The 26,502-nt window shown below is 41.7% G+C and overlaps 1 protein-coding gene across 13 annotated transcripts in view; it reads left to right on the top strand.

The window, feature by feature from the left end:
- MYH10 (myosin heavy chain 10) overlaps positions 1-26,502 on the top strand; it is a 134,093-nt gene that overhangs the window by 38,610 nt on the left and 68,981 nt on the right. For 8 of the 13 annotated variants that reach the window (XM_033422872.2, XM_033422868.2, XM_033422873.2 and 5 more), the window contains exons 5-7: positions 11,215-11,317; positions 11,926-11,955; positions 17,891-17,983. In XM_033422872.2, the coding sequence (XP_033278763.1) occupies positions 11,215-11,317; positions 11,926-11,955; positions 17,891-17,983 (226 nt within the window). The remainder of the gene's footprint in view (positions 1-11,214; positions 11,318-11,925; positions 11,956-17,890; positions 17,984-26,502) is intronic. The other 5 variants (XM_033422869.2, XM_033422874.2, XM_033422875.2 and 2 more) reach the window with 1 other exon arrangement.

The following is a 26,502-nucleotide window of genomic DNA, read 5'->3' as shown; positions in this document are numbered from 1 at the left end:
CTCTTTCCCCCTCCAGGGAGGAAATATACCCATCGATACAGCCAGTTGCAGCCCACACTAATTTCCCCTCATCAGGCCCTTTTTTTTTTTTTTTTTTTATAGACGGCAATTCATTACCTATTTAGGTCGCGTGGGTCTTGTTTTATAACTAGACAGTAAGGTAGAAACTGTGACTTACCTTCATTGCTTTTTAATTATCCCCTGAGAACCTGGCACACTGAACATACTTAGGAAATGGATAAAAATGCAAACAAAAGAATGAGTCTCTTAATTAAGTAGGAATCAAACAGGCTTAAGTACAGATTAGAAAGTTTAGAAACTAGTGAATACTGTATGTGTCTCCAAAGGGTAAAACCTTTCTGATAGCATTTTATAAAGGCATTTTATTTGGAAACTTCAAACCTATACAAAAATAGAATAGTTGGTGACCCCCATATACCTATCCCCTACTTCAGTGATTTTTTAATTTTTACATTTTCTTTACTATATTTTTTTCCTTTTTTTTTAACCTTTGCTTATGCATTTCCCCAAGTTTTTATTTAAAAAAATACAAACCTGAATTTTACTGAAAAGTTGAAAGAATGGTACTTTAAGTGCCCGTATACCCTTCACTTAAATGTCAGTTCTCTTTGTACACACACAGCACTTCTTTTTTTTTTAAACCATTTGCAAGTTGGCAGGCATTCCGACACTTTACCCCTAGGTACACGCAGGCGTTTCCTAAGAGCAAGGCATTCCCACATAACCACAGACAGTTGTCACACTTGAGAAGATTGACGATGATTCAGTAATGTCATCTCATGTACAATCCATATTCGAATTTCTATAACAGTCCTCAACATGTTTCTAATAACTTTTAAATCCTGTCAGGCTCTCACGCTTTGCATTCCTTACATCTCTTCATTTTAATTCTATATTCTAGAATAGTCTGTTCACTTTTTTGCTTTACTTACTTATTTATATTCAATTCCATTGGCTGTATTCTTCCCAAAAGTCAGTTATTTAGAACGTGATCTGCAAATGTCTTTTTAAAACTGTTTCAAAGCACTTCTGACCCTGACTTCCTGGGCATGCTGCTCTACGTGGGCCTGCTGGGCAGACACCAGCCACAAGCTCTGGGGTTCCCAGGCCACCTGTACTTCTGACTAAATAAATAGCTACACGTTTGGGGGTTGCCACTACCCGCTCAGATTCGATACTTTGCTAGAATGACAAGTCAGAGGCAGGCAAAAGAAGAGACACAGAGGCTGAGGTCTGGGGATTCCCAAAGGCACAGCTGCCATATACTCTGGTCACTTCCCTTCCAAGTGCATCAGTGTGTATTACCAACCAAGAAGCTTATCTAAGCTTCAAAGTCCAGAGTTTTTGTTGGGCTTCATTATGTAGGCGTGATTGATTGAATCAGTATCCACTCCCAAGAGGTGAGGCTCATGTCACATGGTTTAAAGCCCAAACCTCTAATCACCCGTTTGGGCTCTCAGCTTGGCCAGCCCCCATCCTGGAGCTGTTGAACTGCCCACCATGAATAACAAAGACATTCCAGGTACTTAGAGGCTCCCTCCCAGGAATCAGGAACAAACACCAGCAATTCTTTATTATACAGCACCGGTTAATATAAAGTCGCCACAAGAATCTAGGCACTGAAGCTCCGTGAAATGAGCGTAATAAGCTACCTTCTGCTCAGGAGCGAGAGAGGAATAGAACTTGTGTGCCACCTGTCTGCAGTGTCACAGTAGCAGTGAGCCCGCATGCAATACGCAGGGGACCAGGTGCAGGACATGGACCTCTCCTCTCTGGGTGGTTTGGGAGCTTGGGTGACCATTTTGGTTAAGGACTGTTTGGAATGTCTGGAAGCAGGAAACTCTTGGGGGAGGGGATGACTGCTGTTGTGACAGAACCAAAGGTTCTGATTTACTCGTGTCACCAAAAGTGCCCATTACAGGCATGCAATTAGATGGTCATTGTCATTTTAGACTGACATTTGCATCCATGGACAGGCTTGGATTTATGAGGTAAGTCTAGCAGCTGGTTATCTCTTTGTGGACACAAAGTAGCAGTCATCAAGTACCATGTTTGTTTTCTTTTCTTTTTTTTTAAAATTGAATTTTCTGAACATTTTATTATAAATATTTTCAAACGTAAAGCAAAGTTGAAAGAATTTTGCAGTCAGGACCCATATATCTACCACCTAGATTCTACCATTAATATTTTACTATACTTGCTTTATTTTTTTTATATATATATATATATATTTTTTTTTTTTTTTTTTTTGCGGTACGTGGGCCTCTCACTGTTGTGGCCTCTCCCGTTGCGGAGCACGGGCTCCGGACGCGCAGGCTCAGCAGCCATGGCTCACGGGCCCAGCTGCTCCATGGCATGTGGGATCCTCCCGGACCGGGGCACGAACCCGTGTCCTCTGCATCGGCAGGCGGACTCTCAACCACTGCGCCACGACGGAAGCCTCCGCTTTATTATATATTGATCTGTTCATTGCTCTATCCATCTATCAATCCATTTTATTGTTTGTGTTGGGAGGAAAACTTTTCCAGCTTGGGTCCTGTGGTTGGGTGTCTGCAAATTGACAACAGACAAACACGAGGAAAGACGAGGGTGTATTCACGCATGCGTGTGGGAGTGCTCAGTGATGAGTAACTTGCTGAAAACCAGAAATAAAAGGCTTAAATACTAAATTTAATAAAAGGAGGAGTGCTGTAGGAGGCTTAGGCCTTCTGGGGGAAAGTATGGAGGGTTCTGTCAGGCTTTATGATGCCAGTGGACAGCTGAATTTGCACTTCCTGGTGCTAAGGGTCAGACTTCTTCTCCCAATCCGGAAACTCCCTGGGATGGGGGTCCTGTGGCAGCTGTGTTTTCAGGAGGCTCTGCTTAAGGTGAGATGGCATTCCTTTCTGTGGCCGCTGATTGTTTAGATAGTTTTCAGTTTAAACTGAAAACCACTTTGATGGGCTGTTAATCCCTTCATCTGATGCATTTGTAAACGTCAGCACACTCCCCCCAAATACTTCATACATAACGTTAACTAAAGTCCAATATTTACATCTTTATCTTTTGAGATAAAATTTACGTATAATGAAATGTACAGATCTGAAGTATATAAGTGCTGAGTTATTTGTGTAACGTAAACCCCTATCAAGATAGAGAACATTGCCTTTATGATCACCCCAGAAAGTTCCCTCCTGTATCCAGCCAATTCCTACCCTCACTTCTTTTAGCCTCACCATATTTTAATTCTTAGTAATTCTATAATAATCTACCGGTTATGATATTTAATCACAAATAGCTTTTCATGCTTATATCTATTACAAGCTACATTGTGACTTGAGAAATATGAAAATGTTAAACAAGGTATCCCAGACTTAAGAAAATATGATATGTTCCCTGGTGCCTTTGAGGATCCACCAAGTAAAGAACTCTAGGAGTATGTAACCTGGGTCTTCTTCCCCCCCCCCCCCGCCGCGGTACGCGGGCCTCTCACTGTTGCGGCCTCTCCTGTTGCGGAGCGCAGGCTCAGCGGCCATGGCTCACGGGCCCAGCCGCTCCGCAGCATGTGGGATCTTCCCGGACCGGGGCACGAACCCGTGTCCCCTGCATCAGCAGGCGGACTCTCAACCACTGCGCCACCAGGGAAGCCCAGGTCTTCTTAAGTTTAGTACACAGCTGAGCTAATTAAGATTTCTGTATGAGAATAACTAGTCAGTTTTATTTAGTAGTTATTTTATATTAAGTACCTATGTTTGCAAAGGTATCACAAAGAGAAAATACATTTGGAAGCACCATTTTTAAAAAAAACCAGTACTTAAGTAGTTTGACAGCTCCTGTTTAAGCTCTACTTTTTTAGTCATTTACTCTCTAATTTACTTTTCCCCCAAAAGGATGAACTTGTAAATTACCCTCTGGCCTCATCTGCGTACAGCTCCCCAACTAGCCTTTACTTCTGCAGACTCAGGCCAGGCAGTGTGAGCTCTCCCACTTATGACCAAGCAGGTGGCTTGGATCCTTTATTCTAGTATCCCGGCAAGGACTTCCTTGATCATGGGAGAGCACCCAATGTAATTGGAAGTGAAATCCTGTTAAGAGTGTAACCCTTATGTTGACTTCCCTTCTCATTATAATTAAAATTCACAGTCACCCTTGGTGAAGAAGTTACTCTGTTCTGTAAGCCCCCTTTTAAAGAATACTCTGCTTACATTTTATGACTCTAACGGCTGGTTAACTCTAGTTTTTCTCCTTTTAAGTGTGTTTGTATATAATGTAACAATTGTATTATAAAACAATGGTTGCTTCATATCAGTCTTCTATCAGGATGTGACGGTAGATTTTTTGTTGTTGTTAAGGAATTTTATGTCCTATACAAATATTACATTAAGTGGTAATGATAAGCCATCCTGGATTTCAAACAGTTAGTTGATTCTTGCTATAAGTAACATACCTGAAAAGTTTTAAGTTGCCCAAATCGATAGAATTGATTAAATAGCTAAGGCAACCTTGAAATAGACCCCATAAATGTAGTCATCTGATCTTGACAAAGGATCAAAGGCAATACAATGGAGCAAAGATTGTCTCTTTAACAAACGGTGCTGGAACAAGTGGACATCCTCATGCAAAAAGAAAAAAAAGAATCTAGACACAGATTTTATACCCTTCACAAAAATGAACTCAAAATGGATCAGAGACCTAAGTGTAAAATGAAAAACCATAAAACTTCTAGAAGATAACATAAGAGAAAACCCAGATGACCTTGGGTGTGGTAATGCCTTTTTTGGTACAAACCCAAAGACATCTATGAAAGAAATAATTGATAAGCTAGACTTCATTAAAATTAAAAACTTCTGCTCTGCAAAAGACAATGTCAAGAGATCAAGAAGATAAGCCACAGACACGACTGATGAAGGACTGTTATCCAAAATATGCAGAGAACTCTTAAAAGACTCAACTGTAGGAAAACAACCCCATTAAAAAATGGTCCAAAGACCTTAGCAGACACCAAAGAAGATACACAGATGGCAAAGGAGCACCTGAAAAGATGTTCCACATCATGTCACCACTACACACCTGCTAGACTGGCCACAATCTGGAACACTGTCAGCATCGAATGCTGCTGAAGATGTGAAGCAACAGGAACCCTCACTAGCTGCTGGTGGGAATGCAGAATGGCGCAGCCACTTTTGAAGACAGGTTGGCGGTTTCTTACAAAACTAAACGTACTCTTACGATACGATCCGGCAATCGGACAACTTGGTATTTTCCCAAAGGATTAAAAACTTATATCTACACCAAAACCTGCACTTGAAAGTTTATAGCAGCTTTGTTCATAATTGTCAAAACTCGGCAGCAACCAGGATGTCCTTCAGTAGGTAAATGGATAAATAAACTGTGGTACATCCAGACAACGGAGTATTATTCAGTGCTAAAAAGAAATGAGCTATCAAGCTATGAAAAGACATGGAGGAGCCCTAAGTGCACATCACTAAGTGAAAGAAGCCAATCTGAGAAGGCTACATACCGTATGAGTCCAGCTAGATGACATTCTGGAAAAGGCAAAACCATGAAGATAGTAAGTATCAACAGATCGGTGGTTGCCAGGGGAGTGGGGGGCGGAGGGGAGTTGAATAGGCAGAGCACAGAGGATTTTTAGGGAAGTGAAAATATTCTGTGTGATACTGTAATAGTAGATACAAGGCATTATACACTTGTCCAGACCCCACAGAACACCTGGGGTGAACCCTAATGTAAACTATGAACTTAGGGCTCATCCTACGTAAAAAAATGTACCACTCTGGTGACTGATGTTGGTCACAGAGGAGGCTGTGTGCGGGGGTGCAGGGGTTACAAGGGAACTCTCTGTACCTTCCTCTCGATCGTGCTGTAAACCTAAAATTGCTCTAAAAAAAATAGTCTTAAAAAAAATAGCGAAGGCAACAAAAAGTGTGTTGTAGTTAAAAAACCATTGTGTTGTTGGATAGGTTTTTTGTTTTGTTTTTTTGGGTTTGTCCCAGCTCTACCATGACCCTAGGTCAGACAGTGAGCTTCTCTAGACCTCAGTTTGCTTTTCTGATGACTCTTTGCTTTATGTGTCCTCAAGTCTTAAAACATGGGGGGGGTTTTAGATCATTGTGGCTGCATCTCAGTGATAGCTATATTATGGGGAACGAGTATGCAAATCAACTTGTAAACAGAAGTCTAAAATGTTCCAGGCAAATGTTGCAGAAAAAGGAACGAACATCTTTGCAAATGTTATCTCCATGGATCTTTGCAATACCCCTGTTATCTCCATTCACATACCACGGCTGACACTAGCTGGTATTAGTGTTTAATAGAAGACTTGAACCCAAGTCTATCTCCATCTTCCTAGTAAGCTGCTTTCTAATAGAACGGAGTTTTGAAACTGTAGGAAGTCACTGAGTAATGCTATATATATATATATATATATATATATATGTATATTTATATGTTTATGTAAAATATGTATTTTTCTAATTGAGGTTATCTAAAGCAAGAACTTCAGGCAAAGTGTTTTTGAAGCTAGACTGAATTTGCTGTTCCAAATATCCAGAGAGAATAAGAACAAAACCAATTAAGATCTGGGAAAGGAGGGTTCTCTTTGGGGAAATACCCACAGTCCAGAAGGGATTCAGAGAAAGATCTCGGAACTGATCATGCGTTAACCGTCTGCATCAGTGCTTCTCACCACTGTGGTTTTTTATGTTATTGTTTGGATCGCACATTGCTTTGAGAAGCCAGTGAAAGCCACAGATCTCTCTAGAAAACACAAACCCCTTCAGGTTAGAAACTCCTGATCTTTACATCCTGTATGTGCCGCAACAGACCACAGGGCACCCCACCCAGCAGGCTGCTTGCTCTGTTCTCCCGTTAACCTTGCACTTGTGCCCCAGAGACCAGCAATGAAACAAGCAGTCCTTTACAGTATAGAACTACTGCATTGGTAGATCTTGTCTCGTTGGTGGAAATGAGGTCAGATTCCCTTTGTCTTCTTCACTCGTTGAGGGCTTGGCCTGTTGTTACCTTTGAGGATTCTCCTAATTTTCTTCAAGAGGAGTCTGCTGAGCTTGCTTTGTGGTTCCCTTGACCGTTTACTTTTTTAAAAAAATATATTTATTTATTTTTGGCTGCGTTGGGTCTTCGTCGCTGCGCGGGGGCTTTCTCTAGTTGCAGTGAGCAGGTGCTACTCTTCGTTGCGGTGCGCGGGCTTCTCATTGCGGTGGCTTCTCTTGTTGCAGAGCACGGGCTCTAGGTGCCTGGGCTTCGGTCGCTGTGGTGCATGGGCTTAGTCGCTCCGCAGCCTGTGGGATCTTCCTGGACCAGGGATCGAACCTGTGTCCCCTGCATTGGCAGGCGGATTCTTAACCACTGCGCCCCCAGGGGAGCTCTGCCCATTTACTTTTGTTCAAGCTGCTTTATTTCCCCCTTTTCCATCTGGGACAGATGTGCCATTTCCCCTTAAAAAAACTTTTCTAAGAATTATATTCCTTTGATCCTGCCACGTCTTTCATAGTCAAATCAGAGGTTATCACCTTTTTACTTCGGTCAATTTCTTTATCATCACTGTTGACCATTGTCATAGTTGTTACCACTACTGACGTTTATGGAGAAACTTCTGGCTGGGTGCCATGCTGTGCTGTTTACATGCATTATCTCAGTCCTTTGAAGTAACCGGATCTCATTTTAAAGGAGTATAAACTGAGGCTCAGAGAGCCCAGTAACTTGCCCAAAGCCCCATAAGCTAGGAAGTGGTAGATGGGATTTGAATCTAAGTAGGTCACCAGGACACCATGGCCCACTTCTTAACCACTTTACTAACACTATAGAGAGTTTAGTAATTCAGATTCCCTCCTATGTGGTGGGTGAACAGCTGAGTGGACAATAACGGGTAATGTTTACTGACTACTAATTATAAGCTTTAGACGGACTGTATTTTTTTCCTTCACAATAACCTTATGTGTCAGAAGCTATTATCCCCATTTTGAGGTGAGAGTATAAAGCTGTCTCCCCTCTTGGGACCTCAGCCGTAAGGTATTGGAATACATCTGTCTTTGAAGCAATATTTTCTATTAGCCAGAGGTACCTTAGACCTGAAATATGGAAAATGTAGCAGAGTTCATAGGTGGTTGTCAAGTACAGCCAAGTAAGTGTGACAGATGGGGGCAAAAAATGCTTCCAGGACACACTGAAGCATGTCCAGTTGAGAGGGGTTAGCTGAGAAACCTCAGAGGCGAACAAGCTGACGAGTACCGATCACAGCTGTTTTCAAGACAAGTCATCCCCAGGCTCTATGAGGCTCGTTTCTTGATGTAATGAAAAATTATCTGTTTGAAACCAACAGCCAACATCATGCTTAGCTTGAGACACTAGGCGTTTTGAATAAAGTTAAGAACAAAACAAAACCGACATCATAGCTCTTACCAAATTACACATGAATAAAATCCAGATTCTTTCCCATGGCTCCAGGGTACATCACATCCACCCCTTCCCACCTCGGCAGGAGGTACTGCCACTGTCTGCCTTGCTAGTTATTTATCTAAATCCTGCACTCCGGCCGCCAGTTAGTGGGCTTCTCACCGCTGTGGCCCCTCCCGTTGCGGAGCAACAGGCTCCGGACACGCAGGCTTAGCGGCCATGGCTCACGGGCCCAGCCGCTCTGTGGCATGTGGGATCCTCCCGGACCGGGGCATGAACTCGCGTCCCCTGCACCGGCAGGCGGACTCCCAACCACTGTGCCACCAGGGAAGCCCTATACCAAGCTTTTTTCTGCTTTGAGGCCTTTGCATTTGTCTTCCCATCCCCCTGGATGCTCTGCCCCAGGCCCTCTCTTGCCTGGTCCTGCTCACCTTTCAGGAGGCTTCTTCCCGCCATGGCATCTCCAGGGAGTTGTCCTTTGCTTTTCTGCCTTTTCCCTTTCAGCCGCCTCCTTGTTCCCTTCGTCGCCTCCCTCACATTGTAATATCCCATTTGTTTTTCTTGTTTACTTTAAGTCTCCGCTGATCTTGAGCTGCACAAGGACCTTCTCCACAGCTCTATCTCTAGCACTTAAAAGGATGCCCGACACATAGAAGATGATTTGCAAATATGTGTTGAATAAATGAATGAACGAAAATCATTATCTATGTACCAACGGTAGCCAGGTAGAAAATATAAAGGTGGTGAAATTAATAACAGGAACAAAAAATTATCAAATAGAGCCTAGAATAAATTTGTGTAGGACGTATATTCATTTATTCAACAGAATTCAGAATTCATTTGAGGGGAAAATGAGATTCAATCTTGACCTCAGACCATACATTTTTTTTCTTTCAAATTACTTAAAGACTTAGTTGTAAAAGGTGAAACCATCAAAGTCTTGGAAGAAAATATAGATGGTTTTAATAATATAGATGATATAGAAATGAAAATATAGATGGATATAATGTTAGTGCAGGAAAGGCCTTTCTAAGCCTGAATAGCAGGCAGAAACCTTAATAGAAGGTTTGGTGGATTGGAGTACCTAAGAGTAGACTTAGATGGCAAAACAAAGAAGGGGGGACAGTTGTTAATACAACAGTAGATGGTGGTTAATAAGCTTAATATGTAAAATATTCTTAGACACCAGTAAGTGGGTTGTATCTAGAATCATCAAATCTTGGAGCGGGAAAGGGTCTAATCCTATTCCTACATTTTACCAATGATGATGTCCATTTCCAGAGAAGTTAATTTCCTTACTCAAAGCCATACAACTAAGTGATCAATAGGACCCTTTTGCCCAACACCTCGGTGGTGTTTGGGTGCAGAGAGTTAGGGAGGTAATGCAACCAGGAAACCTAAAGGACTCATGTTGGGGACGGTTCAGATAGTACAATTCCAAGTACAATTTCAAGAAAGGGTCAGAGTTCGAAAAAATAGATTTTTAAGCCTTAAATAAAAGAGGCGTAGAGGATCACTAGTTGGCCGTGTGTATAATAACATTTTTGAGTTCCTGGGGTGTTTTTGTTGTTGATTTTTAGAAAATTAATTATATATTACAGTTTTTCATTTTAATCCAAATTGAGATTTTATTCGTTGTCCAGGTAGGTTTGCTTTGCCAGGGTCTCGGGGAACCTCAGGTATTTGATCAGAGAGGCCATAATTCAAGGATCACACTGTATGCTAGCAGCTTGCCTGAATTTCAAGCTTAGTACTGAGTAGAAATAAAAAGCAACCTTTGAAATGTGCCAGCCTCGTTTGAAAATAGAAAATATAGGAAGCGATAGCATTTGTCCCAGTTCATAACAAAATTCGTAGTATTCCTTCATTTTCTCTACAAATTACGTCCTGGCTGTGTGTCAACACTGCACAAGGTTACGTGGATTAAAAAGAAACTACACAGGGCTTCCCTGGTGGCGCAGTGGTTGAGAGTCCGCCTGCCGATGCAGGGGACACGGGTTCGTGCCCTAGTCCGGGAGGATCCCACATGCTGCGGAGCGGCTGGGCCCGTGAGCCATGGCCGCTGAGCCTGCGCGTCCGGAGCCTGTGCTCCGCAACGGGAGAGGCCACAACGGTGAGAGGCCCGCATACCGCAAAAAAACAAAAAACAAAAAAAAAGAAACTACACGAACATACAAATCAGCAAACGCATGGGGCCTTGTCCTTACCTCGGGTGAGGCTGGTGATCACTGTGAAGATGTGTGTATGAGGTATGTACAAGGTGCTGTGTGGGTCTAGGGGAGAGAACCACCGTCAGCCTGGTCTGAGGGATGAGCCAAGAGGGCGTCTAGTGGCCTTGAAGGTGCTGTCAGTAATCCGCGGACATCCCAGAGTTCACTCAGCTCCTTCAGATTAAATTGCCTTAACTTACCTGTTTTAGGAATTCTGTTTCCAGTGCTGGATGTGTTTCTGGTGCTGAGGCATTGCTTCACAAACATTCTAATAAACTTCACTTCTCTGGAGGAGCCCCCAATTCCAAGGGAAAAAAAAAAATCGTTGTGAACACTTTCCTCTGTCCCCTTACCGGCATCTACCAAAATAATATTTGGGTTAATTTATGCCATTTAAAAATAATAATTTTCCAACTATTGGTGATAGTTTTTTTTTCTTCTTCTTCCCTACTTATTCTCTTTTTACTTTCTACTAATTCTTGTTCCAACTCAGTTTACTTTTGTCGATTATAGTTTGGGAATGTGTGTGCTGTGCTTTCCGTAAAGCAGCCTGTGTTAATATTTCTTCCAGGGGTGAATCGGGTGCCGGGAAGACAGAAAATACTAAGAAAGTCATTCAGTACCTTGCTCATGTCGCTTCTTCACACAAAGGACGAAAGGACCATAATATTCCTGTAAGTGTTTGTTCTGCTGTTGTTTTTTCAAACCCTTAGATTTATTCTTCTGTAATTTCAGAAACAAGAATCAGAAAGCAAGCGTCCTCAGTGTGCTGCTGTAATTGACAGGTCCCTTGTCTCCGCCACTCCCCACCCAGCAAGGAGGGAGCTAGGGCATCAGGAAATTGTTAGTAACTAGCGATTCCACCAGGGCAAACTGGAATTACGGTTGTAACTCGAAGCCTAATTTCTTACAAAGCTGTGGTGGGGATTGTTAAACATGGATGAGCAGTGCTTAGGAAGGCTTCTTCGTTTCCACCAAAAGAAGATCCTCAGATATTTTCAGCGTTTCTTCCTGAACTTACAGAGCTGCCACCCACAGCAGCCCGAGGGGAGGATAGAAATTGGGGGAGAATTGATGATAGAAAAGGGGTGAGAATGTAAACGTCAGTTATCCTTAATCTGTAGATATGAGAAGTAGTAGTTAACACTCCCTGAGAGATGCCAGGCGTACCAGCTTTCACGGTTCTAAACCGCACATTGACTTTGTGCTTTGGATGTGGCTTTACCGCTAGGAAAAGACCCAAACTCGCTAACGTTTGCATTTATCTGTTTGTAACGAGCAGCAGGAATCACCTAAACCAGTGAAACACCAGGCAAGTGCTTTTCTTTATGCTTCTTAAGTCATGAGTGTTTGCACTAATTTCTGTCTTTGGATTGAATCTCTACTGGAAACAAATACCATTAGTTCTGAGCAACATCTCCTATGAACAAAATATTGAGTTTTGAAATTGTGTTGCTTTGAGGCTTATTCTTTCCTGAGAAGCAGCATGCCCGTTTGCTTTACCTTTGTTTTCTAGAGGAATTTTAATATTTATTTACCCTTTCATCATGACATTGAATCATACGTTCATGAAGCCTGTAAACTTAGGGTTTCACGTGTCAGTTACCAGGTGGAATTACTTTAATACTCCCTAAACAGGTGGAAACCTAACTTTATGCCACACGTTAAATTTTGAATTTGGGGCTGCAGCTCGAAAAGTTGCAACTTAAAAAATTTCTGATCTGTTAACATTGTAGAGCCTGGTAAGTGTTTTAACCCCAAAGCCTCGTTGTATTTAATACATAAATTTAGGATTTTCTTTATCCAGGGCAAGTAGCAGAGGAATGTTATTCTCCCTAATTATCAGGTGCCCGCCTTTTAGCTCCGCAGAGCATAGCAGTGAACAAACCATGGACCGGAGCATTTCCTGCTACTTGGCAAGAGAGGGAGGGCGGAGCTGAGCCAGATGCCTTGGATAGAATGGGACGTCTGTACTTGGACAGCCCATTCCCTCGCACTGGAACGGTGCTGGTGTGTCTTCCACAAGCATAGTGGTGCAAAGCTAGCATAAAGCAAGAAACGATCGTGTTATGAAAACAATCTCTTAACATAAACGATCAGAAACATCTAAAGGAATAGTCCCAGATACTGAGACGTTCAGATATCTTTTTTAGAATTCTTAAGAAATTCTCAGACACTAAAGCTGTACTATACCTATGAAGGCCCAGGATGTCCTTTTGCTTTTAGCTGTAGACCAGACCAGTGATACGCATTGGGAGGCTGAATGAAATAATCATTATCCTAGATGATATTTAAAGGCTTCTTTGCCAGTTAAAGAAGGAACCTCTAGACCAGCAACCAGCTTTTCTTTGTGTTTTAGAGTACATGCTAAATGACCCTTTAATATGTACTTAGATCACTAGCAAAATAGTGTTAAATAGTTAACGTACAGATTTCGTTTTTCCAAATCCTCTGTGGATTACATAAATCATTATTGTTAACATTTTGTTTCGATGTCATCTTAAAACTACAGAGCGGATCCCTGTGGTGTGTGAGTAGCATGCCTACCCCTAGATTTTACTCTGGGTCAAATGAACCCCTGTAAGCAGGTATCCTCCAAGAAGGCGAGGCGACAGCTTCTCTGGGCCGTGCTGCACTGTCATTACTGATTTGCATGTCTTGTTGCATGTTCGCACTCTGCGCAGAATCTTCCATGCTGCTTTCCCCAAGGTTATGTTAAAGCTAGTCAAGTAGTAGCTGTGCCATGTTTTTAGAAACATGAGAAGACTGCTGGTTCTCAATTACTTTTTCTTCCCCAGCGCACCTGAGGAATATGAGATACTCCTGAGCATAGGCACTGCTCACACCCTGGGGAGGGTTGAGTCGAGAACTTACTTCTCTCCCCACACCCCCTGCCCTTCCCGGGCGCCCGCAGGCATGCCTTCCTCGCCCCATTTTGAGGATGACTACCGTAAAGTAATGGTTATACTTTGCAAAGGCAGTGTTTCTCTTGGTTTAATATCACTGGTTTCCAAATTTATGTTGAACTTTATTGGCAAAACTCAGATTCCCAGGAACAGTTTGTGTCAGTTGCTAGCATTTTATCACTAAACAGCAGTATAAATTGTAAAAACAAAGTGGAAGGCATTTGTAGGCTCCTGATTTTGTGAGTCTTTGTCTCTTTGCTCATTCTTTTTTTTAAATAACTCTATTAAGATTTAAATTCATGTCCCGTAAAATTCACTCCTTTAAAGTGTACAGGTCAGTGTTTGTTTGTTTTTTTTCAGTGTATTCCCAGAGTTATGCAATTATCACTACAATCAATTTTAGAACATTTTCATCACCCCCAAAAGAAACCGTATACCTATTAGGAATCACCTTCCATGTTCCCCCAGCCCCTGGAAATCCCTCATCTACTTCCTGTCTCTCTGAATCTGCCTATTCGGGGTATTTTATATGAACGGAATCATATAATATGTGGTTCTCACTGTGCATAATGTTTTCAAGGTTCATCCATGCTGGAGCTTGTGTAAGTGCTGCATTCCTTTTTGTGGCCAAATAATAACCTGTTCTATTAAATTTGTCACGTTCTGTTTATCCCTTCACCAGTTGATGGCCATTTGGATTGTTTCCACTTTGGCACCAATACGAATGATGCTGCAATATATAAGTTTTCACGTAGCCATACATTTTCAGTTCTCTTGGGTGTATACCTAGGAGTGGAATTGCTGGATTGTGGTAATTTTCTGTTTAACATTTTGAGGAGCTGCCCAACTTTTCCATAGAGGCTGCACCACTTTACATTCCCCGCAGTGTTTGAGGGGGCCAGTTTCTCCATATCCTGGGCAACACTTGTCATTGTCTTTTTTATTAAGGCCATCCTAGCAGTGCGAAGTGACCGATTTTTTTATGTTTACCTTATAACTTCATTATAGAAATAGGAACAAATGTAAGAAATAAATTTTCAAAGTTAAGGTCACGGTATTTAAGAAGTAAACCATTTACCTCTCAACTTTTACTTACCATAACAAAATGAGTCCTCGTTTGGCTTAATGCCCCGGCCAACAGCAAGTACAGCTCCAGTGCCCATATTCCCTCATCGTAGGTCCCTGTTACAGACCCTCGATGTCTGGCACAGTGTTCAGGGCCACTCCAAAGCCTGGACGTGGTACGATTTCAGAGCAGGTTTGAGGATGACTAATTTCTTAGACTGGACCATCCCCGGGGAATGACCCCTTCAAGCCAGCCCACCTGCCCACTGACTCCTGAGTCTTCCACCTCTAGATGGCAGCTTCCGGATGACTCTTATCTACTGGTCTAAACTGCCTTGAACTAAGACAAAAAGGTGATAGATAGCAGGTAACAAGCACAGAAACTAGAGCCTGCCACTCGAGATGAGAGTCTGGTTCTAAACATGGCGATTGACTGCTGCCGCCAGCTTCCAACCGTACTCTGCGGTCAGTGGGACACCTGCAGCTTTGCCCATCAGGCCTACAGGTGCAGCAAGAGTCCAGCCCGAGTCCCCTTGCTGGCTGAACTGGAGTTTTGAAAGAGGTGTATGTATATATATAATTTTTTTTTAACCAATTTAAAACTCATCCTATATCTATCATATAGCAAGTGTATATAATACACTGTAATAAACACAAGGGTATAGTTTTCATCACGATTGGTAAACCTTTAAAGCATCGTATCATTCTAAATACTTAGAACTTTAAAAATCATTTAAATAGCTAATGCTGATTTCTTTTCCCCACATTCGCAAGTGACATTTCTCATTACTGTATAGAATAGAAAAGGGACATTGCCCATCCGAGTCCCAGCAGAGAGGTTAGCACTTAGTCACTGTCCCCTGATGGTTTGTAAATGGCTTCATAATTTGGTTGAGAGCTGTTAGCCCTGTTTATCTAAATGTGAAATTATTCAAGGCAGAAATGGTCAAATTTTCGTGGTAATTTCTTAAAGATCATTTTTGTGTGTTTTATGATATTAGCTCTGTGTCAAGCTCTTTGTGATTCATTTATGAGTTTTTGAGATCTTTACTTGGTCTCAGTGATGTCAAAAATCCATTGGAAGAGAAGTACCACCACATTCCTGTTAATGTTGTGTCCTTCAAAGCAGGGACCCAGGCCTGTGGTTATGCCAGTGATTACGAGGCCCCTTAACCCAAATCTTACTTCCACCTCTGGCTCACCACCATCCCCTCCCCAAATACTGCTAGAATGTCTTCGGACCGCTGATTACCATCCATTCAGCAAACGTTCACAGAGCATCATTTTGGCGTGATACTGACTAACCTCGTGTAGGGTATAGAGCCGGTGCCTTTAAGCCTAGAGAAGAAAGAATGGAACCAGGATCAGTGGATCCCATGCACACACGTGCGTGTACACACACACGCGCGCATACACACGCAAAGGAGAAAAGAATCTATAAACTTGACCCAGGGTTCTTGAAGCCATGTCTAGGGAATATTAAAATGTATATAATATTTGTTCTACCTCCAAGTTAGGAAAATATTTTAAAGGTAGATTACTATTGAAAGTATTTTTATTATGATTTGGTAGGATAGTGTGTAATTTTAAGGCATCTGTATTCTGACTCCTTGATCTAACCGTAGGAGTGTCAGGTAAAGGCAGTGCCCCACTTATCAAGTCCGGGTTTTTCTGACAGTTTCTACGCCCCGATCACACAGATTGAGTGAGGTTAAGGGATTCTAGAGCCCAAATCGTTACTGCGGTGCCAGTGCACCGAGAGCTTTGTGAGATGCTAGCACAGGCGCAGTGATGGCCGTGGCCGCTAACCTCCAGGGGAGGCTGTGCTTCTGCGTCACAGCACAATGGCTGCTGTTCGTAGTGATGACTGTCAGCCATTAACATTGGTTCAGGACACCATGTTTAAGAAACTCTGATAGCATGTAGCGTTTAGAAAATTTACATCAGAAGTAGTCTGGTGTCTTGAAGTCCATAAACGGGAAGATCCCCCATATAGGGAGCATATTATCTAAAGCCAGGAATGTGAGTTGATGCCACGTCGTGACATTCACATGGCAGGACTGGTTCCTGGCTGGTTTCAGTTGAACACAATAGTAGACTATAGATAAAACCTGGGAAAATAATGCAGACAATGGGACAGTCCACATAAATGCTCCAGAGTAGACGTGTAACACTGCAGCGCCTCGCTGTGTCACGTGCTTCAGGAACATTTCCTACCCTTTCAGTGGAGTGAACCACACCTGGGTCAGATGCCGAGACTGCATGTGTGGCATAGATCTGTTCCCGATTTTGGAGTCGATGGTAGTGTAATACGTCACAGGGCAGGTGGCCATTAATTTTAAAATCTTATGTGAGCTTCCTTGTACTCTGTTTTTGCTTAGAGAATCACAGTAGCTAGCAGTTTTTATCCTTTCTTGAGGTCTAGTATACTGTGGGTATTTTAAAATACAGGGGTAAGATTTGTGTTTGGAAAGAGCAGATTTATTTAAGTCCTACAGTGTAATTCTGAAATTACATTCCAGGGATACAGAAATGCCTCATGCTTCCCCATACAGCCTTCTGTTGTGTTTCATGATTAAAGCATATATACACTTAACGTATTTTGTTTGTAAAATCTGTTTTATAGCTTAATTTGCATATAAGTAATGACCATTATACCAAATACAGTATACTTAGCTTTTTAAATATGTGCGAGAATTCAGTAGCATCGCCATCTTTGTCGTCTCTGAAACCGGAGATGAGGACATTGCCCTGTCTACATCATTAAGATGTTATGTGAAACCCTTGGAAAAATGGCAAGTCTTATTACCAGTACAGTGGAAATTATTAGAATTTGCTGCCTTAAATCTTTGGAACGAGGCAAAGTAGAAATAAGCAGGAGTATAAGTATTAATATGTCCTTAATTGAAGTATCATGCTAAATTTCATTTCATGAAAACCAGCTGGCTTTATTTTAAAAATTCTCCACTTAATTTATGTGCCCCGTCCTTAAATTTACCATCACTGTGCAATGTGACATTTTCTTCTCCTTGTGAGCACATGATAGATGCTATTTTTTTCCTTTAGCAGAGCCCATAAGACCAAGGTAAGAAGCCAACAACAAAGTTTGCTGGATGGCAAATAAAATGAAAATACTGAGCAAAAGAGGCAGTGTTTGGTTTTGCTTTGTTTTTTTTTTTCCCTGAGGACTGGAGTAGACATGTTAGATTAACATATATTTGCTTTTATTTGTGTGTGTGTGTGTGTGTGTGTGTGTGTGTGTGTAATGTCTTTTAGGGGGAACTTGAACGGCAGCTTTTGCAAGCAAATCCAATCCTGGAATCATTTGGAAACGCAAAGACTGTGAAAAATGATAACTCATCTCGTTTTGTAAGTTTAAAAGCACCAGAAACTTTTCATTCCTCAGACTTCTAGTTGAATGTCTACCATGATTAAGCAAATCAAGTACTTTCCTTCCTAACAGATGTAGTATGGAACAGGGCTGTCCAACAGAAATACAGTGCAAGTTACATGTAATTAACATTTTCCTAGTAGTCACATTTTAAAAAGCAAAACAAATGGGAAAGTAATTTTAATCATATGTTTATTATAGATAGTTATGTATTATTCTGTGGATGTATAATTATATAACCTCTCTGAACTTATTTCTTCGTGTTTGATTGGGGATGATATGTAATTATGAGGTTGGCGTGGAGATTAAATGAGATGCGTGCTGAATACTTAACACAGAACCAGGCACAGTGAACACTCAACAAGCGAAGTTGGAATTGGATGTGGTAAATTGTTCTTTTCATACATTACCATTTCTATGGGATGTGGACCTCAGAATAATTTGTCCCTCACATTTTGTCTCCTCAAAAATTTCCTCTCAGCCGTTCGACTCCCTTAATTCGCTGAAAGCTTTACTTTCTTCCTCAGCCCGACCGGCTTGCACGCCTAGTCTGGGGACGTTATCCTGAGTGACAGCCGGCTCAGTGTGACTTACGGGACACGGCCCTCCCCTTTCCAGCTGCTTAGAGTCGACACTTTAATAGCAAATCATTCAACTTCTGTTATTTCTACTTAAGTAATTCGAGTTAATTCTATGTTTTTCCTCCCTTCTCTGATATTAGACGTCTTGGTTAAAGTTAAGAAGGCCAGAATCAGAGACTTCAATTCTAACAATCCCTTGATGGGCAGTTTCTGGAAATCGGGTTCACTGTGACATTCTTTACTCTGGGTCCGCACGTTAATCTCCTGACGATGTGGTTTCTGTGATTAGGAGATGCCACCAGATCACAGAGGACCCAGGAAATACAAAGGTAGCTAGATAACCCTCTGTATGCCTTTGCCCGGGCCGCCAAAACAGAGCACCACAGACTGGGTGGCTTAAACAATAGACATGTATTTTCTCACAATTGGAGGAAGTCTGGGATCAAGGTGTTGGCAGGGTTGGTTTCTTCCGAGGCCTCTCTCCTTGGCTTGTGGACGGCCGTCTCCTGTGAATTCACGTGCTCTTCCCTCTGCATGTGTCTGTGTCCGTTCTTCTCTCATAAGACCCCAGTCATATTGGATCCGGCCCACCCTAGTGACCTCATTTTAGCTTAATTACATCTGTGAAGACCCTTTCTTTAAACACAGTCATGCTCTGAGCTACTAGAGGTTAGAACTTCAACATATGGATTTGGGGGTGGGGGACGATTCAGCCCGTAACACCCTCAGAGGTAGTTTAAGTGCAAGAGACTTTAGCCAAGTTATGTAAGAAGTATGGGACTGTTTGCTTGGAATATTGTTTATTCCCAGTAAGATAAAATCTGAAGATTTGCTTAATCCAAGTTCATTTAGTAATTATTCTAGCTTTTTCTGTACAAGGTGGGATAACAAATGTGCCCGTGTCAGTAGGAAGCATGGCTGTGACTTCTGGCTCTGGGGAAACGGAGCTGCTTTGTGAGTTTCTATCATTCTGTGGACCGTCAGCCCTGAGCTGGAGCCACAATTAGATCTGGAATTCTTCCTCCTGAAAGCCCTGTGTTTAGTGGCTGTGTCCTGGGACGGGAGACACAGTGAGCTACCAGCTTTGGTATGTGAATCTCCGTGAAGATTTTCAAGGACTTCTTAGTGGAAAATGTTTTCTTTTACCACATAAATCAAGTTACCAGTCTATTCTGATTTCTAGCCCACCCCCCCCAAACCACACTCAAATTCAAGAAAAACACTTTTGTACCCATTTGTCTCATTTTTGCCTAGAAAAGATGAATTGCTACTAAGCAGTCCTGTGTGTCCTTTGGTAAAGAATGTAGTGATTCTGTTACTAAGTGGGAAAGATTCATCTGCTGAGGTTTTTGTGTTTGGGACAGATAGACGTGTTGCTATGTAACAAATTCCCCGAAGACCTAGTGACGTAAAACGTTTATCGTCTGAGCGTTTCTGAGTGCTGGTTCTGGCCCGTGGTCTCCCATGAGGTCGTCATTACTGTGTGATTGGCTAGCGCCGAGGCATCTGAACGCCTGCTGAGGCTGGAGGAGCTTCCCAGCTTACTTGGGTAGCTTTTGGCAAGAAGCCTCAGTTCCACACCTCAGTGGCCTCTCTGCCACATGACGCTTGCTCACGACATGGCAGCCGGCATCCCCCAGAGCAGGTGACCCGAGTACCAGAAGGTAGGGGTTATTGAGGCCATCTTGGAAGTTGGCTACCAGAGATCATTAGATTTCCATATTGACATATGTAGGTTACAATCCGTAATTTGCATTACTCTAGATCGCTGGTTCTCAATTTGGGGTCCCCTGGGGATCCCACGTTTGACGTCTCGTGGGTGGAGGCCAGGGATGTTGCTAAACATCCTACAATGTACAGGACAGGCCCCACAACAGAATTATCCCCAAATGTCAGTTATATGGAGGTTGAGAAACTCTGCTCTAGTTTGTTCCTTTAACTTGTAGTCTAAATTAAGCTGATCACTTTTTGAAATTCATTTGCAGAGCAATTACTATACTTAAGTCTTCTTAATGCTTGTTATTGACGCATCCTGTTCCAAAGGCTGATAAAATAATTCTAGTGGGAACTTCTTTTACATTCTACTGGTGGGAAGAATTTCTTAGATTGTTTCCTAGCAAGATTGATTCTAGCAAGAATCACCCATTCAGTGTGAATTCTCAACAAACCCTGATTCAGCTGAGGTTCCACCTTCCAAAGTGCTTGTACTACTGAATAATCATCATTAAGTATGCTCAATCTAATATAGTAAAAGCTAATCTTTTTTTTTTTTTTGGAGTATAATTGCTTCACAACGCTGTGTTAGTTCCCGCTGCACGATGAAGTGAATCAGCCATAGGCATACATATATCCCATCCCTCTTGGACCTCCCTCCCACCTCCACCCCCATCCCACCCATCTAGGTCATCACAGAGCACTGAGCTGATCTCCCTGTGCTGTACAGCAGGTTCCCACTAGCTATCTGTTTTACACGTGGTAGTGTATATATGTCAATCCTAATCTCCCAATTCGTCCCACCCTCCCCTTATGCCCCTGTGTCCACATGTCTGTTCTCTGCGTCTGTGTCTCTATTCCTGCCCTGCAAATAGGTTCATCTGTACCATTTTTCTAGACTCCACATATATGCGTTAATATACGATATTTGTTTTTCTCTTTCTGACTTACGTCATGCTGTGTGACAGACTCTAGGACCAACCACATCTCTACAAATGACCCAGTTTCGTTCCTTTTTATGGCTGAGTAATATTCCATTGTATATATGTACCACATCTTCTTTATCCACTCCTCTGTTGATGGACACTTAAGTTGTTTCCATGTCCTGGCTATTGTAAATACTGCTGCAGTGATCATTGGAGTGGATGTGTCTTTTTGAATTATGGTTTTCTCAGGGTATATGCCCAGTAGTGGGATTGCTGGGTCATATAGTAGTTCTATTTTTAGTCTTTTAAGGAACCTCCATACTGTTCTCCATAGTGGCTGTATCAATTTATATTCCCGCCAACAGTGCAAGAGGGTTCCCTTTTCTCCACACCCTCTCCAGCATTTATTGTTTGTGGATTTTTTGATGGCCATTTTGACAGGTGTGAGGTGATACCTCACTGTAGTTTTGATTTGCATTTCTCTAATGGTTAGTGATGTTGAGCATCCTTTCATGTGTTTGTTGGCAATCTGTATATCTTCTTTGGAGAAATGTCTATTTAGGTCTTCTGCCCATTTTTGGATTGGGTTGTTTGTTTTTTTGATACTGAGCTGCATGAGCTGCTTGTAAATTTTGGAGATTAATCCTTTGTCAGTTGCTTCATTTGCAAATATTTTCTCCCATTCTGAGGGTTGTCTTTTCGTCTTGTTTATGTTTTCCTTTGCTGTGCAAAAGCTTTTAAGTTTCATTAGGTCCCATTTGTTTATTTTTGTTTTTATTTCCATTTTTCTAGGAGGTGGGTCAAATAGGATCTTGCTGTGATTTATGTCATAATGTTCTGCCTATGTTTTCCCCTAAGAGTTTTATAGTGTCTGGCCTTACATTTAGGTCTTTAATCCATTTTGAGTTTATTTTTGTGTATGGTGTTAGGGAGTGTTCTAATTTCATTCATATGGTAGTTCTATTTTTAGTTGTTTTTTTTTTTTTTTTTGCGATATGCAGGCCTCTCACTGTTGTGGCCTCTCCCGTTGTGGAGCACAGGCTCCAGACGCGCAGGCTCAGCGGCCATGGCTCACGGGCCCAGCCGCTCCGCGGCATGTGGGATCTTCCCGGACCGGGGCACGAACCTGTGTCCCCTGCATCGGCAGGCGGACTCTCAACCACTGTGCCACCAGGGAAGCCCTATTTTTAGTTTTTTTATGAACATCCACACTGTTCTCCATAGTGTCTGTATCAATTTACATTTTCACCAACAGTGCAAGAGTGTTCCCCTTTCTCCACACCCTCTCCAGCATTTATTGTTTGTAGATTTTTTGATGATGGCCATTTTGACAGGTGTGAGGTGATACCTCACTCTAGTTTTGATTTGCATTTCTCTAGTAATTCGTGATGTTGAGCATCTTTTCATGTGCCTCTTGGCCATTTGTATGTCTTCTTTGGAGAAATGTCTATTTAGGTCTTCTGCCCATTTTTGGATGGGGTGGTTTGGGTTTTTTTGGATATTGAGCTGCGTGAGCTGTTTTGTATATTTTGGGGATCAATCCTTTGTCAGTTGCTTCATTTGCGAAATTTTCTCCCATTCTGAATGTTGTTTTTTTGTCTTGTTTATGTTTTCCTTTGCTGTGCAAAAGCTTTTAAGTTTAATTAGGTCCCACTTGTTTATTTTTGTTTTTATTTCCATTACTCTAGGAGGTGGGTCAAAAAAGATCTTGCTGTGATTTATGTCAAAGAGTATTTTTCCTATGTTTTCCTCTAAGAGTTTTACAGTATCAGGTGTTACATTTAGGTCTTTAATCCATTTTGAGTTTATTTTTGTGTATGGTGTAAGGGAGTGTTCTAATTTCATTCTTTTACATGTAGCTGTTCGGTTTTCCACTGCCTCGCTTATTGAAGAGACTGTCTTTTCTCCATTGTATATTCTTGCCTCCTTTGTCATAGATTAGGTGACCATAGGTGCATGGGTTTATCTCTGGGCTTTCTATCCTGTACCATTGATCTATATTTCTGTTTTTATGCCAGTACCATACTGTCTTGATTACTGTAGCTTTGTAGTATAAAAGCTAATCTGTTTAGAAAAGATTTTTGATTAAGGCAGTATTCTTAGCTATTCATTCAACCAAGAAACAAACGTATCTTTAATATTGACTTTGGGCTTTAATTCTTAGAAAGTCAACTTTATATTGATACGTACAGTATTTTTTTAAAGAGTTTAGTAGCCAGCTACTATTATCATAAGGCATTAACTGCACAATACAACAAGAACTTGATTTTAGCAGGTCCATAAAGAATAGTGAAGTAATTAGTTCCGTTGACTGACTCATGTTCAGTTAAAACACCCTTTAGCAGTTTCCTGTGGGTGTTGCCAACACTGTTTCTCAGGGGGTTAGAGAGTAGCCAGTGTAGACTCATTTTTAAATTAAATTTTATTAATTTAGATTTTTTGTTGTGCTTTTCAGTTAACTGTGAAGCACCTATTCTTTGCCAGGCACTGTGCTGCTTACTGGTTATCTCCATTGGATGTCTAATGGATTTCTTGAATTAACAAATGGAACTTTTTTTCTTCGTTCAAAATTTCTTTTTTTAAGTCTGACGTCAGTAAATGGTACCATCAAGTCACCCAGTTGCTTAAACTTAAAATAAAAACAACAAAACCTAGAGAAACAAAATACCGAGGAATCATCCTTGATTGAGCCTTTTTCTCACGGCCCATGTCCAAGCCAGGAGTGAATTTTGTGGTTCCACCTCCAGGACATATTTCACATCTGTCCACGTGTCTCCTTCTCCCTTCCTTAAACTCCTTGTTCGTCTCAAACCTGGTCTGAGGAGGTTTCCTCTATATCCTCTATCCCAGTGTCCTGCTGATTTCCCTTGTAGCAGTCTGTAGTCGGCACTCTGCTCATCTGTGATCTCTCTCCTGCTAGCATGTAAGATCTCTGGCGGCAGGGACCCCATCCACCTTGCTCTCTGGATCCTTAGTTGCCTCTGCCTCCCACGTGTAAGTACATAGTAGGTATATGTATTTATGGAATCCATTGTTACAGCGTGGTTACCTACTAAGCACTTGACACTCTTCTATGCCCTGGGAATATATCAGTGCACAAAACAAAGGTCTGCAGCCTCACAGAGCTCACCTTCAGTTGAGTTTTACCTTTAATGTGTTTTTGATGACATGCCATCATGTACAGTTGAGCTCAGGGAGTGTTGCATGTGCCAGGCTCTGAGAATATGCATGCCCCAGTTTTTTGGTTTTTTTTTTAAATTGAAGCATAGTTGATTTACAATATCATGTTAGTTTCAGGTGTACAGCAAAGTGATTCAGTTACACATTTTTTTCATACTCTTTTCCATTGTAGATTATTACAAGATATTGAATATCATTCCCTGTGCTATACAGTAAATCCTTGTTGCTTATCTGTTTTATATGTAGTAGTGTGTATCTGTTAGTCCCATACTCCTAATTTATCCCTCCCCACCCTTCCCTTTTGGTAACTGTAAGTTTGTTTTGTATGTCTGTGAATCTGTTTCTGTTTTGTAAATAAAGTCATTTGTATTATTTTTTAGTTCCACATATAAGCAACATCGTGTAATGTGTCTTTCTCTCTCTGACTTACTTCGCTCAGTATGATAATCTCTGGGTCCATCCATGTTGCTGCAAATGGCAATGTTTCGTTCTTTTTTATGGATGAGTAGTATTCTGTTGTATCCATATGTACCACATCTTTTTATTCATTCATATGTTGCTGGACACTTAGGTTGCTTCCTTGTCTTAGCTACTGTAAATAGGGCTGCTGTGAACATTGGGGTGCACGTATCTTTTCAAACTAGAGTTTTCGTCTTTTCCATATATATACCCAGGAGTGGGATTGCTGGATCATACAGTAACTATTTTTACCTTTTTAAGGAACCTCCACCCTGTTTTCCATAGTGTGTATGCCCCAGTTTTAGAAGTGTGGGCAGAAGGTGCCTGGGAGCTGCTGGCCCCACAGCCAGGCCAGCCTGGGGTTGGGGCTGGGATTGGGGTTGGACGTCAGACCGAAAGAGTGACGTGACGTTCAAAGATGAGTTGTGTGTACAGTGGAATTCCATGTGGTCATTACTTACAAGCCACATGCCTGCAGTGAAAATATTAGAAACTATAAACTCTGTAAATTTTAGAATCCACTTGTTTCCATTTCTTTGATCTGATATAGACAAGTACTTTCCTGAAGAATATCTTTTCTTTCAAAGGTGACTAGCTCATGGTTTGTATTGAAGGGGATTCTTTAGGAGAGCATTGCCCTTATGAAAATAACCGTTCACGATTAGTCCAGCTCTCTGTTTATGGACAAGTGAAATGCGTTCCAGATGGAGGAGATTTATGTAAAATGAACATCTTGTAATGAAACTTTAGAAATGGAGTTCAGTTTCAAAATGATTGTATCAGCAGATACATCTCATCTTAGAAAGTTTTAGTAGGGATCACTTACCATATCTGCACAAATCTTTTCCTTTATTTCTTCTATTTTTTTTTTCCTTTGCAAAGATTTAAGCCAATTTGGCAATTCCGTTTTACGTACCTTGTGGTAGCTAATTAGCCTCTAATTTTTGAAGCTAGATAAAGCCTCCAGGTGCCTCCTTCCCCCTTGGCTACCAGGTTACAATGAAAGTGAGTCAGAATTCTGCGCCCTCACGTGTATTATCCGAGCAGGCACCAGAATCAATTTTGTGGGTAAATTGAACACAGTTGCTGCTCTGTCTTGTGTTGTGTCACTGAGCCTTTCTGTAAAGATTTACCGAGGCAAATGTGACAGTATCAGACACAGAACGTGGTCTGCACCACGCAACCCCCATCCTCCAGATCCACGGCTGCCCTCCCAACCCTGCAGCCCCTGGGGCTCGCTGCAGCCTTGACACCCGGCCCACACCAGACTGGCTGACGGACATCTGTGTATTTCCAATCAGTCCATGGCTATTAATGTCACTCATTTTTCCCCAGGAATTTCTTAACATCCGTTACACTAAGTAACAGGGCCACTTAGTTCACAAGAAAACTCATTTTACTAATTAACAAAGCTTCTGGTGTAATCTGGAGATTAAGATAGTTGAAGCATTTACAATAGCCATCTGGCCTTGGGATTAAATCCTAACTAATTACTTCCCGAATGGGTTTTCCCATTTAGGGCGAATAGCTGCTTCCAGAGTGGAGATATTTCCTGGAGCAAACTACTACACATCCATAGCACGCTATCTATACTAACATGTTTTCAGGTAAATTACAGACCTTATGACAACTTTAAAT

This window comes from Orcinus orca, chromosome 19 (assembly GCF_937001465.1).
Source record: "Orcinus orca chromosome 19, mOrcOrc1.1, whole genome shotgun sequence".
NCBI lineage: Eukaryota > Metazoa > Chordata > Mammalia > Artiodactyla > Delphinidae > Orcinus > Orcinus orca.
This window is presented reverse-complemented; position numbering and strand designations above follow the sequence as displayed.